The sequence below is a fragment of the Channa argus genome, chromosome 13, assembly GCF_033026475.1.
Source record: "Channa argus isolate prfri chromosome 13, Channa argus male v1.0, whole genome shotgun sequence".
In the NCBI taxonomy this organism is placed as follows: domain Eukaryota; kingdom Metazoa; phylum Chordata; class Actinopteri; order Anabantiformes; family Channidae; genus Channa; species Channa argus.
Window position 1 is genome coordinate 18,829,196 of NC_090209.1, and position 16,786 is coordinate 18,845,981.

Here is a 16,786-nt window from a genome sequence, read left to right on the forward strand (position 1 = left end):
AATGATGTCAAGACTATATCCGTAGACTATAACCAGCTTCAAATCCGGGGATACCTGCAGAAAGGTACAGATAGAGAGACAGAGGGGAAGAAGCACAACTGCAAGAGAAACACTGTCACTAATGAAAAGTCCAAATATCAGTATGTAATTGAATATCTTTTTAATACTTGTTAGAATATTCTATAATCAATAAGACAATTCATATTGTTTAATAGTATATTTACTTTTGAAAAGGACCAAATGATAACTAACCAGGATATTTAATTTAACTTAATTTCTTTTATATGCACCGCTTTCTACTTTGACAGAACATTTGGCCAATGTATTATAGGACTTTCACTTAGTAGCTTGTTATCCTATGTGTGAGCCTCAGAAACAATTTATTTATTTATTTATTTAACAGAAAATACCTTATCATTAACACAACAGTGACTCAGAATTAATTTCATACAATTGTCTTTTATTTCATATTGAGATAAAGAAAATATCTGAAAACCAAAACAGAAAGATCTGTGCAACAGCCACAGAATAGAGAGAGAGAGAGAGAGACTGTCTTTAGTGTCAATGAGATCTGTTGGTGCAAAAACGGGCAGATAAGGAAAATTATAATAGTGAAAACTATTTTTAAAATTGCAAATGAACACTTTTGCCAACATTCTAAAACAGACCAATATCATCTAAAATTTGTCATCCATTTTAGGTTACAAATTATCTTTCATCAACACGTCACGGAGAGTAGAACAACCCATCAAATAATATTTTTAGGCAAATAGTTGCCACACAAAGGGGCAGGCAAGATACCAGAATATGTAATTTTACCATCTTACTTCTCATAATCCAAGAAAAACTGCTAGAAACATATGAGGCACTCCTATTAATCCATTTATACCTGCAAATGAAGATGGTGTTTTTCAAATTTTTAGAGACAATTTAAAATTTCCTGCTTACAATAAAATGTAAATTATGCCGGATCACAAAGGCAAACCTGTTACCATCAAAAAATGTGATTTCTGGCCTGTTCGTTAACCACTTAGACATTAAACCCACTAAAGAAAATCTATTTGTCTGGGTAAAACTGAGAAATCGCTTTACTTACAAAGACAGGTCTGCCTATGGTGAATCTTCTATAAAAGAGTTACTCACATACAGCAAAAAACAAAACAAAAAAAACTCTTATGAAAAATGTCACCAAACTGCAATTGCAGCTCTTACGTCTACTTACAGCTTTAGTTTGGGAAAACAATAATAATAAAAGATTGGAGAGTGGATGTTTAGCTGAAAATCAGATTATCCAGGGTCACGCTGCAACCTCAGACTGCCAACTACAACGTTCCTACGCTTTTTTACAGATCAAATTACTCCCCCTCACCATATTACTAAACTTCAGTTGTCTGCAGACATGATAGAATAAGGGCTGCTCCACTGCTGATTTTTACATGATGCAAGCTGTTCTGGGAATAACTGGCAAAAAACCACCTCAATGCCATTTCCTTAATATACTGATGTAAAATTGTATGAGAACGAAACTAAAAAACTGTGAAAGTGCTCTTACCATCTGTATGTACAGGATTGTTGACACTTTTCTTCCATTTTATAGTCTGAACACCTTTCATGATAGAAAGCAGTTTGACATTTTACACATTTGACTGCAGCTGAAACTCTTCTCTTAGAATGTGAATCGTCTCAATGCTCTGAAAGATGCTGTCTCTCATTTCTGTGTCCATTCCTTTCTGTAAACACTAACATTAATTCATATTAAATAATGGCCCCACTCATCCAGCGTGAATATCTGCTTGAGAAAATAAAAGCACAGTGAAATGAGCAGAAGGAACGAAGAAAAACACACAGACTTTCTTCACACTAATATGGCTTATCACTTCCCTTATATCAGGTAAAAAGCAACTGTTTCTTATTGTTTGTACTTCAAGAGTCAAACCTTAATATTTAAATCTGAATTTGCAGTATTTGATCATGTATTACCTGGAACAGGCTTACGGAATAGAACATTAACCTGGCAGAGTCCAGGGGGATAAATTTGTTATTTAAGCTAAAAAGTAACAAACAAGTAGTGTGTTGCTTTCAATTCATCAGGTAGGGTTAATGCTGTCTTAGGAGCGCTTTTTCCAAAACTGGTCTCACGATAGACCCCTGGATATCATTTCTAAATCCTTACACGTGCACAGCTTGAAATATCACAACTATTTATGCATTTGACAAGATTCAAATCACCCCAATTCTGTAATGTTCTTTCTTTACCAAATTAAACTCCAGACACTAAGCCTTTTAGCTAAAGTCCACTATTTTTCCCCACATAGTAGTCAGAATAAAACATTGAAAATCTCTACTGTCGCTTTAGGTCTACTGTGTCCATTGTAAAGCGCCATGTTGTTTTTGCAAATCACAGGCCACTATTCATTGGTGGACAGGTGAAGGAGAGAAGGTTTTGACAAAAACCTTATTTCAGTTGGAGATATTTTCAACCTTGTCATCAAAAGTTCAAAAATAATGTTTCAGTTTGGCATCACTGCAATTACAGCATATGACATGATTTAATAGCGACAACTGACTTAAATCAACAAGGACAGGTGGGAAATTAGGAAGTTAATATTTTGCTAGTTAACATAATAAAATATGACATATAATGTGATGACGCTCCACAAAGTGAATCAATCAACCACCTCTTCATCTCCACAAAATTTATGAAACATTTTACATGAAACAATCAAACTCTGCCAAAATTATGCCCCAATACACACAGCTTGGCACTGTGATTCTATAAATGAAAGGTCGGGACTAGGAAAACTGTGACTGATCAACATAGACACCATCTGTCTATGAAGTCATTAATCCTCAGTTACTGTCTGCGACACAACAAATCAGGGCAAAGTTTCATGTCACAGAAACAACACCTGAGTTCACAATATTACACATCGCTGTCATTTAACTCTCTGCAGTGTCTAAACAGGATTATTTCCCACCGTTTCCCTGCACCGGATCGCTTCTCTGCACTTGCAATGGTACCAGATGACTAATACAGCCTCCATAGACAGTGACCACTTCCTGATTCAAGTAGCATTAGTGGAAGTGTAAAACAATGGATTTAAAACCTACTAGATTTAATCAACTTATAACTCGTAAAACAAGATGAATCATAACCATCATTTGCAGATATATGTGGGTGTAACGCCATTATTAGTGCACAGAAATGTTCATTCTTTTTCATTTTGTTAAGTGATGAACAAAAAAAACTCCACTGGGCAACAAACTGGGGGAATTAAAAAAAAAAAACAAACAAAAAAAAAAAAAAATACACATTCCATTTCTCTGTCTGCTGTTCTAGAGAGACACCAGTTGGGAAATGAACCTGGTCCAGAAAATTCTTTCACCGGGTTTTCCTTCAAATCTTGAAGTTTTGTATTCTCGTTCATCAGCAGGACACACCTGCAATAACTTTGTTCCTGTGGTCCAGCACGGGGGATGTGTACTTTTCATACTTCCTCCGTTACTCACCTGGTTACATATTTCAAACCAGTGAACCAAAAGCAAGTCACTTGCAGCCATTTTTCAATGCTGATCAAACCAGTGCGCGTAGGGTGACCCTTTCATCAAGAATCAAGGACTTGGCATGAGTCTCTGTCATTGACGGCTTTCCTGGAGCAGGCAACCAAAGAACAACTACAGCTGCTCTGAAAATTTACTTACAAAAAGAATATTGTACACCCATTTTGTTATTTATTTAGAAAGCAAGAGAAAGAAGACACATGAAGCAGTAGACAGAGCTCTGCAAGTTGGGATCAAGTCCAGACAGCATTTCTGGTTGACTTTCGGTTTTATGCAAAAAGGAAGAGAATAATTACGTATCCAATTCGCCCAACTACACTGAGCATGTATAACCCACAAGTCTGAACTGAAAGCTCTGAACAGATACCACCCCTTTGGGCTTCACAATGACATTAACAGTGTTTGTGAGCGCACGGCTGTGTGTATGAACTGGTCAAAGATATTTGTGTGTTTGTTGTGTATCATGTCAAGTCTATGCCAAATCACTGTCACTGAATATAATGGTATACCAGCCATGTCGGTCATGCTGAATTCACTAGTATACTTGCCAGTGACACCAAACAGAGCGTGCGTATCTGTACACGTGCGTTCTATTTGTTACGATCTAGAAGGTGCATCCTCAAAGCTGATAATGCTGGACTCTGGGTGTTGTGCTCCACCTGTGGGTGGAACTCCGCCGCTCTGTGATATTGAGGATGAGGAGGTGGAGGAGAGGGAGGCGCCGATGGGTGCCCCTGCTGGTCTCGGCACGGAGGAGTGGTCACGCCCACCTGGGAGGAGCGGCATTGTGCTGGTTCTGACCTCATCGTCGTCATCATCTTCTTCATCATCCATGCTGGGCCAGGCGGACTGGTCCTCCACACGCTTTAGACGCTCATTCAGAGCTTTGAGGGCAAGTTGTCTGCAGGGATAGAGAAATGTCATCAATACCAACAGTAAATACCGTTGACTAACCAGGTGGATTACAAGATGAGAATTTTGCTGGCAACATTAACACATTTAGGGTAGGTAGTTATCCATATGTAATGCAAACAAAGTGCCCTAGTTAAAATAAGATGTACAAGTCATAAATGCTTTGTTATTTTTCACAAAATATATTAATGGTTTAACTGGAAAGGTATTTGAGCTTTGTAGTTTGTGTAATCGGCCAATGCTGCCCTGATGTTAAACTAAACCATTAATGAAAAAACTGCAATACAAATTATAATTACCTGCTTATATGTCCTACATAATCATTTAAAATAATTTATAATAATAATAATTAGGATGGACATGTTAATGTGTCATTTTACCATTGAAATTTTAACATGACACATTCAGCTTTTGTCTCAATAACCAGCATGTAACAGAGAGCTTAGTTTCATTCATATGACTGCCATATCTGATGCTGGTTGGTGTTTCCTCGTAGTGGGAGGAAGAATTACACCCCCTTCAGTATTACGTATTCTACTAACTGGAAGATGAGTACTGATGCAGAGGGAATATAATGAAACCTGATCACTTAATGGGTAGAAAAGCAATCGCACCAAGTGAAAGATTTAAGTAGCTACAAATGTGCAATTTTGTGAGTATTCATTGAACCTAACCTGAATAGAGGTGAAAAGCAAAGGCCATATTTTACAATAATTTTAATTTAATTTTCAGTAAGACTTCTAATCTAGAGCAAGAAGTATTGGGGCAGTTGCAGATTTTACTGTACTTTATACTCTGTTTCAACACAGTGTAAAATTTATAAAAATGGTTAAGATACATTAGGGAGCCAAATGTCAGGAATTGAGCTGGTTAACATTAATATAGACAGAACAATGTGTGAAAGGTATTTACACTGACTTCAAAAGGTTTTAGTAGAAATATATTTTAAAATGGGCAGCACGGTGGTGGAGTGTATGTTGTGTAAGTTTCTATGTTAGTTCATACACAAAATAGCTCACACATACGCCAGAGAGCTACTATTTAGATTGAGGAGGAGTGGTCTGTCCCATGGCAATGCAAGTAAAGATGCCAATTAGCAGGGTAAGAAAAATCTAAATTATGTCAGAGAAAAACAAATGTAATTGGCAGTAGTTGGTTTCATTTAAAAAAAAAAAAAAAGACTGTAAACACAAGAGGCCAAGGAGCCTTTTGAAGAAGACTTGTGGATGACTGGAAAGTGTTTGCATGTTTCCTTGTCAATGATCAAGACAACACTGTGACATGCAAGAAAGTCCTATGAACTTATGAAGCAGAAATCTATTTTGTGGGGTGAAAACTTATACTGAGAAAACAACAAATACTGACAGGATGCACTGCATGAAACTTTTCTGAAAACCTTGCAGTTATTGTGCATGGACAAAGCCATCTATCTGAAACTAACTCTGTAGGACAGCTTGTAAGTGTGTCTGTCAAACATGGGTGCTGGAGAAATCATAATCTGAGCTTGAAAGTAGGTGTTTTACTGAGTGTGAAAGAGGAAATGAGTTTTAGAACATGTGTGAGCTGTTTGAAGATTAACTGAAAAAGGCTCGACATGCCTTCCCAGAATAAATAAACTATGAACAACACTGTGTCTTGTCAGGTGCATAGGTAACTGTGTTTCTGTGTGTGTGTGTCTGTGTTCTTGTGGCGTGCAAATCTAAAACTAAACTGTGATGAGATGGTTTAAGGTTAGGATAAGGGTGTACAGGCTAACCAACATAGGGTTTAAATGGCAATTGGACATTTTTTTTCCGTCCTTTCGGCTTATTCTGTTTAGGGAGCAGTGGTGTTGAAGCGTTTTGTGACTTAGTCCTGTTGACCACCTGGAAGCATTGAGAAATTCCCTTTATTAAAGGGATTTAACGTGACAAGCCTAACTGATCCATCAAAAGTGAGTATCAGATCTGTGTGTAGGAATGCACAGTATTTATGTAGGTATTTAACTCCTTCTTTGCTCTGTCTCACCTCCTCCTCTCAGCGTCCTGTGGGTCTGTCCCCGGCAGACTAATGGTGATGGATGAGGGTGCTCCTACATCGTATCTCTTCACCATCTTTCTGCACACCTTCATCTTCACAAGAGCAGAGTGGATCAGCCCTGCCAGCAAACCCACAGCTGGCTGCAACGCCTCAGGAAAGAAACTTGCAAATGCAAAGTGGTCCGACATGTCCCCACGGCCCCGGCTGTGCCTCTGGTAGAAGCGAAGATAGACCCAGCCAGACAGAGCGCCATAGCTGTATGCAGCCAGGGGGGCAGAGCTGTCGAGCAGCCCTGAGAGGCGCAGTAAGGCCAGAAGGAGGACGACTAAAGCTGGAGCTGCTTTGAGTCTCACCTGAAATCAAAAGCGGAGAGTTTAGTTCTTGTAAATGAAATCGACCAGGCTAAAAGACATCAACCAGTTTGTTTATGGAGCACCGTGGCTGCCAGTTCCCACATTTTACTCAAGTCATCTAGATTCAGGAATGGGAACACCAAACAATAGGTGGCTACATGCCAGGGTGACCAGACCACTGGCAAAATCTACCAGCATTTTGAAGAACATCTCCTAAACTGCCGAGCTGAGATGAGAAGGATGTTTTATACGAAACTGAGAAAAAGCACTTAAAAAGTCAGACAGCAGTGTGACCTTGTAGTTTTATAGGCATATGTAGCTAATGTTTGCATCGGCTAAGAAGTAAACCCTTTTTTGTACACCACATCAGATCAAATCATAAAATGAAAATTAACAGATCACACTGTAATCCAAATTTAGAAGAGAATCACAAAGTATGCATGCAAAGTAGAGCAGCAACTGGCCTAAATACCACTGGTTTATACAGCTTTAATTAAATAGCAAGATCATTGTATGTCACAATAAGGGGGGTCTGGTGGATCAGGGGTAGAGCATTGGGTTGGGATGCAGAAGGCCGTGGATTCGAATTCCACCCCACCAAGTGTGGCCCCGCCCAGCCACCAAGGGCCACCTTGGTGCCGGTCCTGAGCCAGGATAAAAAAAATGGGAGGGTTGCGGCAGGAAGATCATCCGGCGTAAATAAACTCATGTCAAATCAACGAGCAGAACACATTTCGCTGTGGCGACCCCTGAAGGGACGAGCCAAAAGCCATTGATCTTTTTATTGTAGGTCACAATAACCTGATTGCCCCATGTGTGTATGCTCACCAAATGATTAGTATTTATTACCCAACCACACAATAATGGTGAAAACTAAATGAAAATTAATTTGAATTCAAGAAGCTGGGAAGTCTGCAGTAATATGCAGAGTTGTTAATTCGGTATTATATCTTTTAATGTGTCTTTCAGACGTCGGAGAACTATGTGTAACATAAAAACTAATTTTCCAAGATGTTATTGACTTTTGTGAAATCCCTGGACACATCTGGTGCTGGTTGTATTTGTTTAAACTTGTTTGAGCAATTAACCCTTAACCAGAATATTAACCTAAAACAAAATAATCTAAAACTCAGTTTCCCCGTAGCTACAAACGTTAACATTTAGAGCCTCAACGGCTGATGCAAATGGCTTCTTAATTTATGCTAAGTAACATGTACTGTGTACCTCAAGCAAAACCAGGTAAGATTTTCATCATTGATTAAATGTAATCTTCTAATTTTCATGCATACTGTTCAATTTAATGATACTGTAAACACATTTTGTGACTGCTGCATTGGTGCTCTCTCTCTCTTTTTTTTTTAAGGGGCAATTTTGGCGCAGGAGATACAGTGGTCTTTGAGCAAGACACTGAACCCCAACTTAGTTGCTCCTGGTGAGTGTTGGCCAGCTGCATTGCAGCTCCCCCATTGGTGTGTGAGTGATTATGAGTGAGATTATGAGAAGCAGTGTAAAGCGCTTTCAGTACCAATAGATGGAAAAGCGCTATATAAGTGCAAACCAATTTCCATTTACCGGGTATGTTTAAAAATACAATTAAAACAAGGTACATTTTAATCTATTTTGTGAATGTGGCTGGTCCATCCTGGGCATGTGCTGGCCATGATGTACATACCGTAAGGGCTAGAGTTTACCATCGGTCCAGTACTGTTTACATTCTTGTAAAATATACATTCTAAATAGAAGTATGCCGTGTCATATCTCCCTGGTTTTGTTCTCTGTATGAATTACAGGCTCCAAACTGGAGCATATTTAGTTCCACTATGCAGAGCAGAAATTACTGTCATTATTTATTAGCCTCACCTGTGGCACTCTGAGCACCGTAGTATCTCCCATGGTCTGCTTCAGTGCCACCAGGACCCCTCCTAGGAACCCAGCAACTCCATGGATACGCACAGCAAACAGGAAGTCCAGATCAAAGGTGGCCACATAAGTGAGGAGGTAGGAGAGGCCTGCGAGGAGGCCTGCAGACACATTAACCACTGCGAAAAAGATCAGGAGCTCCAGAGCCCCCCACAGGGGCTCCAGCAGGCGTCCGCAGGCCATAACTGTCCCCACATTGGCTGCCACGCCCCAGACATGCTGCTCCACCACCCCATGGGTCACCAGCGTCCACACCCAGAAGTTTGGAGGAAAGAGGTAACCTGGGGTCACACCCAGTGCGTACGGAGTGTCTACGGCCCAAGACAAGAGATAGAGGAGAACCACCACAGCACTTATAGTTTTTACCACCACACTGGTGCTGGCAAGGGCAGCCAGGAAGTGCTGTCGCGCCACTGGCAGGTAACGATTCATTGTGTTCTGTTCTGAAGAGGATCCTCCTTCAGCAAATCAGCTCAACAGAGCAAAACAGCAGATCTGCTATGATTCTAGTGCAGCAGATGCTGGATGCTGGTGTGAGACTAACAATGCCAAGGAGAACAGGTGACACCTGTGAGTCCAGACAGCGTCAAAGCCCACACTTCTCTGTGACCCTTCATCCGGGACACTGTGTATCAAATAGGTAAAGAAAGCTTTAGTAGTCAACTCTGTACTTTTTGTTAAAATCTGTTGACGTTTGTACTTTAAATCAGAATGAATTTACAACTTATCTAACTTTCTGTAAAGTTAAAAGAGTGGAGGCAAAGTAACTCGGCTGCTTCTAGCACTCCAACAAGTTGCAGTCGATAAGCCTGAAGATGTGATAACCTTAGCTAGGACACCTTTGATCTAGCTGCCAAGCTGTCGAACTTCAGCCAGCGTAGACAAGCATCAGCTACTGGGCAGGTAGTAGAACTCAAATATGCAAATGCTGACCAAAGCAAATACACGTAAATGCAAACTTCTCAAGATGATCTCGACTGAGTTAGCTTGTAAACACAGGAGAGCTAATTCTAGCTAGCTGCCAGACGGAAAGCGTCTTAAGTAACGGTGGTTTGTATCTGCCACAATGGTGCAGACGAGGTTACGTCTTCGTTTCATTATAAAAAACAGCAGCTAGCGTGAGTAAATATATATCGATCAAGCTAACATACGGTCATAAACGCTCCCTCGGCCCAGCGTCTACCGGGCTAGTCCGAGGATTTCCCTAAGCTAACAACAGGCCTTCAAAACAATGTTAGAAACGTATCTGAACTAGCGTCAATTTGCGTAGTTGTTGTTGACAGGGTTTTCATACTACCTTGGGCTTCATTCGTTTATTTTATAGTTCGTCTGTCTTTACAGAACAAGTCGCCGGAGAAAATTATATTTTCCTGGCAGGCACTCCTCCTCCCAGTTACACCACTGACCTGCGCTGGCTGCCACCGTCATCAACAGACGGCGGAAAAGCGTGGACACGTACAACACGTAACAACACCGAGGGACGCTGGGAAACCGAGTTCACAAGAAGTAGCTACTTTGACGATCACTGGGGCCCAATTATATATCCATAATAGGCTACATACATCTTTAATAATATAGTTTCTCTAGTTTGTAGTGTAACTTATAATAACCATATTCTAACGATATACTATTTACGTACTACACTGTGGTAGTAAGGAAATAGTTTATTATTTTTGAGATATTGGGCCACACGCTACCTCATTATTTTTTTACTTTTTGATAAGGTGTTAGTTATTGTGCACATAATCTCTGTACAAGCTGTTCCTTTAGGTGTTGCCTTAACCAAACCGTGCTCTCATTACTATTTTACAAAGAAGGAAGAAAAAAGTGAAACAGAGATCTCAGCACACAATCCCAAATAGGTTGGAATGATGAAACATGGAACAAGGATCACTGACAAACAACAACCTTGACCGCAATGTACAAAACACTGAAATAAGAATAATTGACATCACTTTTAATTAAAAATAAAGATCTAAAAGATTTCCGTTGTGCATATTGTGCAGCTTTTAAAATTAAGCACTCTCATACTTTGCATGTAACTTGGGCACTACATACATTATGATTAATTTAAAGTTATCATTTCAAACATTTAATTTTACTTATTCTGCTGAAAGCAACACTATTGATCAAACTCACATCTGTAGTTTGAGTACAAATAATCAGCAATAGATAACAATTCCATTCAACTATTCATTTTAGTGTAAAATTTCTAAAAGGGCAGCCATAATTGATAGTTTTTCTTTAAAATAATGGATGTTCACAGACATCACGTATTTATGTATTTAAAAAGGGAGAGAAATATACCACCAAAAGAATTAAAATGGACATCTCAAAGACAAGTAAAAGAACAGACATTTGACATAGATTATTGTTTTATTTTCTACTTGTGAAGTTTGTTTTATAAAGTATAATTCTAATGTCTTACTTTAGGCCTCACTGTACATTACAGTACTAAAAATGCATTTTCAGAGGGCTGTAGTTAAGAGCAAATCATATTCTTTTCATTATTAAAACTGCAACTTCTACTTGGAAGGAGTGTACAGTTGTTCCTAACGCCACATGAGCTTGGTTGCGTGTTTGTGAGTGTGAGGATATGTCCTACATCTCCTGCTACTAATGATAAATATATATATAAAAAAAGACTTAAAAGTGTTATTTAGAACACGTTTCAGTTTATTTACAAACTTCAAAAAAAGAACACAAAAAAGGATCTAAAAGAAATCCAAGGTCATACACATTATCAATAAACTACACAACAGGCTTTGACTAGCGCCAATCCTCAAAGACAGCAGCTTTAATCGTCTCCTCGGCAAAAATGGAAATCAGATCAGTTGACTCTGCTTGTCCGATCAAGTCGATTCATTTAAATAAATATGAAAATTCAAGTAGAAAGATGTAAAATAAAAGAGCAGTTAGTTGGTGCAGCACATGCTGACATGACAACTAAAAATCTCAACTCTGTGAAAACCTGTTTGTTTGCCATCAAAGGGATGACAAAGGTGGACATTTTCTGATGATATGGTAATGAAGACAAAAACAAAACAGAAGATAAAAGCACTTTATATCAATTCTTTTTCCTTTTCAACTGATGAGTGACTGGACTGCCTCGGTTCTGACCCATCACTTGCGAATGAGCTTCATTTACATGCCCACAAATGGCTCGTGTTATTAAGATAAAATAATAAAGAAATGTGTGTATACTGACGAAATCTGTGCTCATCACAGTTAATATTAGTATTTCCCTGACATTCTCTTTTTACTCTTAATCAAACTAGTCAAAGAGTTATTGTAAATGGGATTAGACATTTACACAATCTTGAAGATGCTGTCCTGGATGTTAATGTGCACAATATTGCACTCATTGGTTGGTCCACATGCAAGTTCTGCACAAGTTCACATGTCCTGGGTCAGACTGGCTATAAAAAAAAAAAAAATCCACCTATAGTAAAAACATGACCATTAAAAAATGTTTTACAAAAGAGATAAAAGCAACAAAAAATGAAAACCAAATAACACTGTACAAAAAATACAAAGGAATAAATATGCAGTCATAAATAAATTAATTTGGTAAATTCAAACATTGTAAAAAGAGAAGAAAACAAAATCCAACAATAAGTAAACTAACAATTTCAGTATGAAGAACAAATGTATGGAAGAGAAAGGAAAACCAGGAAATGCTTAGGCTTTGCTTGACGATGTTGAGTTTTGTTTCCAACAAAAAAGCTGGAAGTTGTCAAAGCTCTTGCTGAAGCCATTTTAGAGGAGGAGACTTGCCACACAAGGACAGTGCCCAACAGATTGTTTAGTTTGATCAGCAGGAACAGCAGAATGATGAATTATGCTTAATCTAAAGGGTATTGGGTCGCACAATGAAGCTTTCCCAGCATTCAATCAGTCTACAGACTTATACAGATTTGTGTCTCTTTTACAGTGTACAGTGTTACCTGCAGGGTCATACGAACAGATGGATGTGTGCTTGTCAACTGTGGCTGTGAGGATGCTGTGGAGTGAGTGGGTTGCTGTGGTGGAGAATTCTGCTCTAAAGTGTTGACGTTATTTGGTCTCTTTTTATTCAGGACACTCTGTGATAGAGGTTGCTGATGTGTTTGTGTACTTCTCGTTTTTGGCAAAGCTACAAGACTTTTGTAAAAATAATAATAATAATAAAATAAAGGTTTGGTTTAACAATGACCTCTGTTTACAAAATGACACAAGCAAGAGAGAGAAGCAGCAGAGCAACAATGGAATCTGTGTCAGAGTAACACAAATTTCTATTTAAAAAAACAAAACACAGATACAAACACAGCAATGACACAAGTGAAACTAAAATTCTGCAGGCTCATTTTTTTCTGGGGTTTGTAAGAACACATATATAGGCTTGAGTGAGTGTTTTGCATCGTTTTCGGCTAGGCTACAGTAAGACTGTGGGTGAGATTCAGAGTCTGTCTCCCCTTACCTCTCCGCTCTCACAGTTAACATTCAGAAAGATGGAGGCAAAAAGGCATTTTCTGTTGGTTGTTTCTCCGCTACAAGGAGGACACCTCATTGAGTACACAGTTTTTTTCTCATTTTCACCTGGCTGATTTTAGGCAATGCATTTCTTTAAAAAGTTAAAGAGATCACATAAATATAAAAAACACGCAAAAAAAGAGAGAAAAAGTCAGATCCTCCCATATCTGATGCCTAAACAGAAGGAGTCTTTTCCGAAAAAGGCCTGGTTTAAAGGCATTTGATTAAGCATACATTCTTTCAGTAGAGTTTTAAGGTCTTAGTAATTATCTTTATCCTCAACAAGCCCCAACTGCTTCTTCAGTAATTCAAGATGTTTCATTTGTTTTCCCTTAAAGAACTCACAATAACCCTGTCCTGGCAGTGAATTAGTTATATTCAATCAAAATGCTTTCTAAAACGTCTGGTTTGATCTTTTAACCCTTTTCTTTTATCATTTTAAGAACTATTCAGTGGCAATATTCAACAAGTGACAATAAGATTTCAGTTACTGATATTAAACGTTACTACCAGCTAACATTATTATGAAACCTTTTTGTTTTTATATGCAACTCCTTTCTAAAACCATCATTTTAATTAGCTGGAAAAAAGCAAAAGAGTCTTAACATTTAGCAAAGCTGCAGAACTAGAATCTCTAAGGTCGACAGTACATCTAGTGGCCATTGTGGTCACAGCTGGCCCCACAGCAGTACTAGGTCCAGTGATTTGTATGTCATTGACAATATTGGATTAAAAAAACCTGGAAGCCCAGCTCTGTATTTCCTTCACCCCTCTGGAGCTCTTTTCTTCCTCAGGTTACATCTTCAAATACTCGGGTTAAAGATTTGTCACTCTGTGTCTGTGGTCACTCTTCATTCATACCGTTTCTCCAAGGCAGTAGCGACTTAAACGGGTGCTCAGTCATCCTCACTTTTACTGTCTTTTGTTTTTTTTGTCCATTTGCTTCGTGTTCTTGGCTCCAGGCAATTTGAAGCCGGCACAATGGCAACTAGGGTGTCATTCTATTTTGATAATTATGAAACTGAATCAAGCTCACTTAAGCAACCACATCTTTCATCGGTCACTGCCCCCCCACCTCAATTACATCATCATCATCATCATCTGTGCTGCTGGCGCTGCTAATGTTACTTCCATTCACTAACACCGAGCCCCTGAGGCCCTCAGGCCGTGCCGAAGGGGAGAAAGAGGAAGGAGAAGAGGAGGAGGAGCTGGAGGTGGCAACGAGGGGGTACTGGGACAGGAAGCTAGCTCCGGCCGGACCGGGTGTGGCAGCTGGACCCGGCAGCCCGCCAGGGAGCATCGCCCCTGTGTAGAGGCTAGCCAGAGACTGGCTGTAAGAGAGGGGGAATCCTGGTGGGAGCATCCCAGCCATGCCTGCCATGCTGGGGCTCAGCATGAATGGTGGCAGGGCCCCTGGGACTGAACTGGCAGCTTTGACTTTTGCAGAAGATGATGATGAGGAAGAAGATGTGACGGCAATAGTGGTGGTTGTCGTCAGTGAGGTGGAAGAAGAGGATATGGGGGCTGTGCTGGCTCCACCCAAGCCAAACAGATCTGGGTACATGTAGCTGGGATCCCCCAGCTGAGTGTGGGGGGGCTGGAAGTAAGGCGAACCTCCCCCCATGAAGAGTGAGTGCCCCAGTGACCCTCCCAACATGGCGGGGCTGAGGCCCAGAGGTGGCAGGCCATAGCTGCCAGTGAAGGAGAAGCCTTGTGAGGCCACCGGGGCTGAGGAGTGTTTGCTGGCAGGAGGTTGCTTGTGAGGCCGCTCATCCAAAGACGGGCTGGAGGCTTTGCGTTTGGAGCCTGTCCGCAGGTCTTGGGCGGCCATTGCATCCATGTTGGGCTGGATTACACTAGTCACAGGTGGATCATGGTGGCTAATACTTCCACTGGGAAAACCGGTCCCACTGCTGCCATTGGTCTGAACCAATTTGGGTGAAGGCAAGCTGTTCACGTTGCTCTCTGCCGTCCTCTCTGGCTGAGCTCCAGAGGCTGGGGCAGAGCCAGCTCCCATGCCACATGTGTAGTGCTGCAACTCGTTGATGATCTCTGGACTGTCAGGAGAAAGAGGACGGGGCACAGAGTTGAAGGGCACCTGGTGCTTCTTGTCAGGTGACAGGCAACCAATATTGCCACTGGTTGAAATGTCTTCTGGAGGAACCTGTGAGTCTAACATTAGGGAAATGGGGGATTAATTTCTTATCAAGAAAAAAAATCAAAGCTTTTACACAGGCTATATTTACTTGCATTTCCTTCATCTCCTGACTATGGAGGTTAGGTTAGGTCTCTTTATCTGTCTCCCATAGGAGAAATTTGTCTTGGTGGTTGATATGAACAAGCAGCTTTTACCTTAGTACTGATCAAGAATATTCTCACCTTTGGGTGGCGCTGTAGCACTCTCCTCTGCAGCCTTGGCCTTATTAGCTGCTCTGATGGCAAAGATTCGACCATCCGATGTCCTGATGTAAGTCCCTAAAACAGATTAAGAAAATGATTCGTTTACATCGGATCAGTAAATGTGAAATGTAAACACTTTTCTGATAGGACTTTGCTCTGATGTTTTCTCCGTAACTTAGATTCTTGCTGCCTTGTACCTCACTTGTAAGTCACTTTTGATAAAAACGTTTGCTAAATGACTAAATGTAAATGTAAACCTGCCTCAGTGAAGCTTAATGTTTTTTCCCCCAATTTTTCTTTTAGCATTTTACTGACCTGTTATTTATTTTCAGCAATAACCAAGAATAGTTTTTTCTGATTAACAGTTCAAATCCCAAATATACAATTTTTATTGTGGTCACTTTTATTGTGGTAAATATTTCCAGAATATAATCTAGTAGCCCTGTGCAGTGATTGGTTACCTTTGGTGCCTCTGATTATGTGGATGCTCTCTCCAGCTGTGATTCTGGCTTGGACGTCTGTTGAGCTGTTGGTGCCTGGAATCACTATGTCTAAAAGAAACCAAAAACAAAATTATACAAAGAGTAGATGAGATCATCTATTCACTGGTTAGACTTGATCACTATTCTTTTGTTAAAATCACAAAGAGAAAGGATTCATGGCAACAAGGTTTGTGGGATGAGAATGAAATGAGGTCAGCAGGTTAAACAAAGAGCATTGGATTACAGGCACGGTTTTCCTACCAGTAGTGGTAACAATCTTCTGTACGAAGACGCCGGCTTTTTGCAAGCAATTTACAGGAAATCCCCCAAGGCTGGACCTGGATGAACTGTTGCCTGAGGCAGAACCCGAAGATGCCTGGCGGGGGACCATGGGAACTGGGGTTGACTGGCCAGGCCTGATACTGGGCACTGGCTTGTCCTCAGTACGAGGAGGAGGGCGCCTGGGTACAAAGTTTATATTTCAGTTTATGACTTTTGGTAACTTTTAAAATGGACATATAGATATTAGACACTTTTGCTTTTTCAAGAACATCACCTTTTAAACACTTTTTTTAATGAAATGGACAATATTCTACAGAAATAAGTATCTAAGTATCACGCCAGCTT

General features: G+C 40.1%; 2 protein-coding genes across 4 annotated transcripts in view; both read right to left on the bottom strand.

The window, feature by feature from the left end:
* Positions 1–439: 439 nt before the first annotated feature.
* On the bottom strand, positions 440–10,213 carry tmem115 (transmembrane protein 115). The gene is made up of 4 exons (XM_067525578.1): positions 10,063–10,213; positions 8,706–9,390; positions 6,481–6,845; positions 440–4,462 (listed from the first exon to the last, which is right to left on the bottom strand). Exons 2-4 carry the CDS (start codon positions 9,195–9,197, stop codon positions 4,159–4,161), a joined length of 1,161 nt encoding a protein of 386 aa, XP_067381679.1. The 5' UTR covers positions 9,198–9,390; positions 10,063–10,213; the 3' UTR covers positions 440–4,158.
* A 1,205-nt stretch (positions 10,214–11,418) lies between these two features.
* Positions 11,419–16,786, bottom strand: part of LOC137138980 (helicase ARIP4-like) — a 59,997-nt gene continuing 54,629 nt past the window's right edge. For all 3 annotated transcript variants that reach the window (XM_067525575.1, XM_067525577.1, XM_067525576.1), the window contains 4 exons: positions 16,421–16,620; positions 16,139–16,228; positions 15,657–15,752; positions 11,419–15,449 (listed from right to left, as the gene is read on the bottom strand). In XM_067525575.1, coding sequence (XP_067381676.1) covers positions 14,338–15,449; positions 15,657–15,752; positions 16,139–16,228; positions 16,421–16,620 — 1,498 coding nt within the window. In that variant the 3' untranslated portion in view covers positions 11,419–14,337. The remainder of the gene's footprint in view (positions 15,450–15,656; positions 15,753–16,138; positions 16,229–16,420; positions 16,621–16,786) is intronic.

Coding starts and splice junctions, on each gene's coding strand:
- tmem115 (XM_067525578.1), bottom strand. CDS start 9,197: ATGAATCGTTACCTGCCAGTGGCGCGACAGCACTTCCTGGCTGCCCTT. Junction 6,846..8,705: donor CGGTGCTCAGAGTGCCACAG/GTGAGGCTAATA, acceptor TTTTGATTTCAG/GTGAGACTCAAAGCAGCTCC. Junction 4,463..6,480: donor CAGGACGCTGAGAGGAGGAG/GTGAGACAGAGC, acceptor CTATCCCTGCAG/ACAACTTGCCCTCAAAGCTC.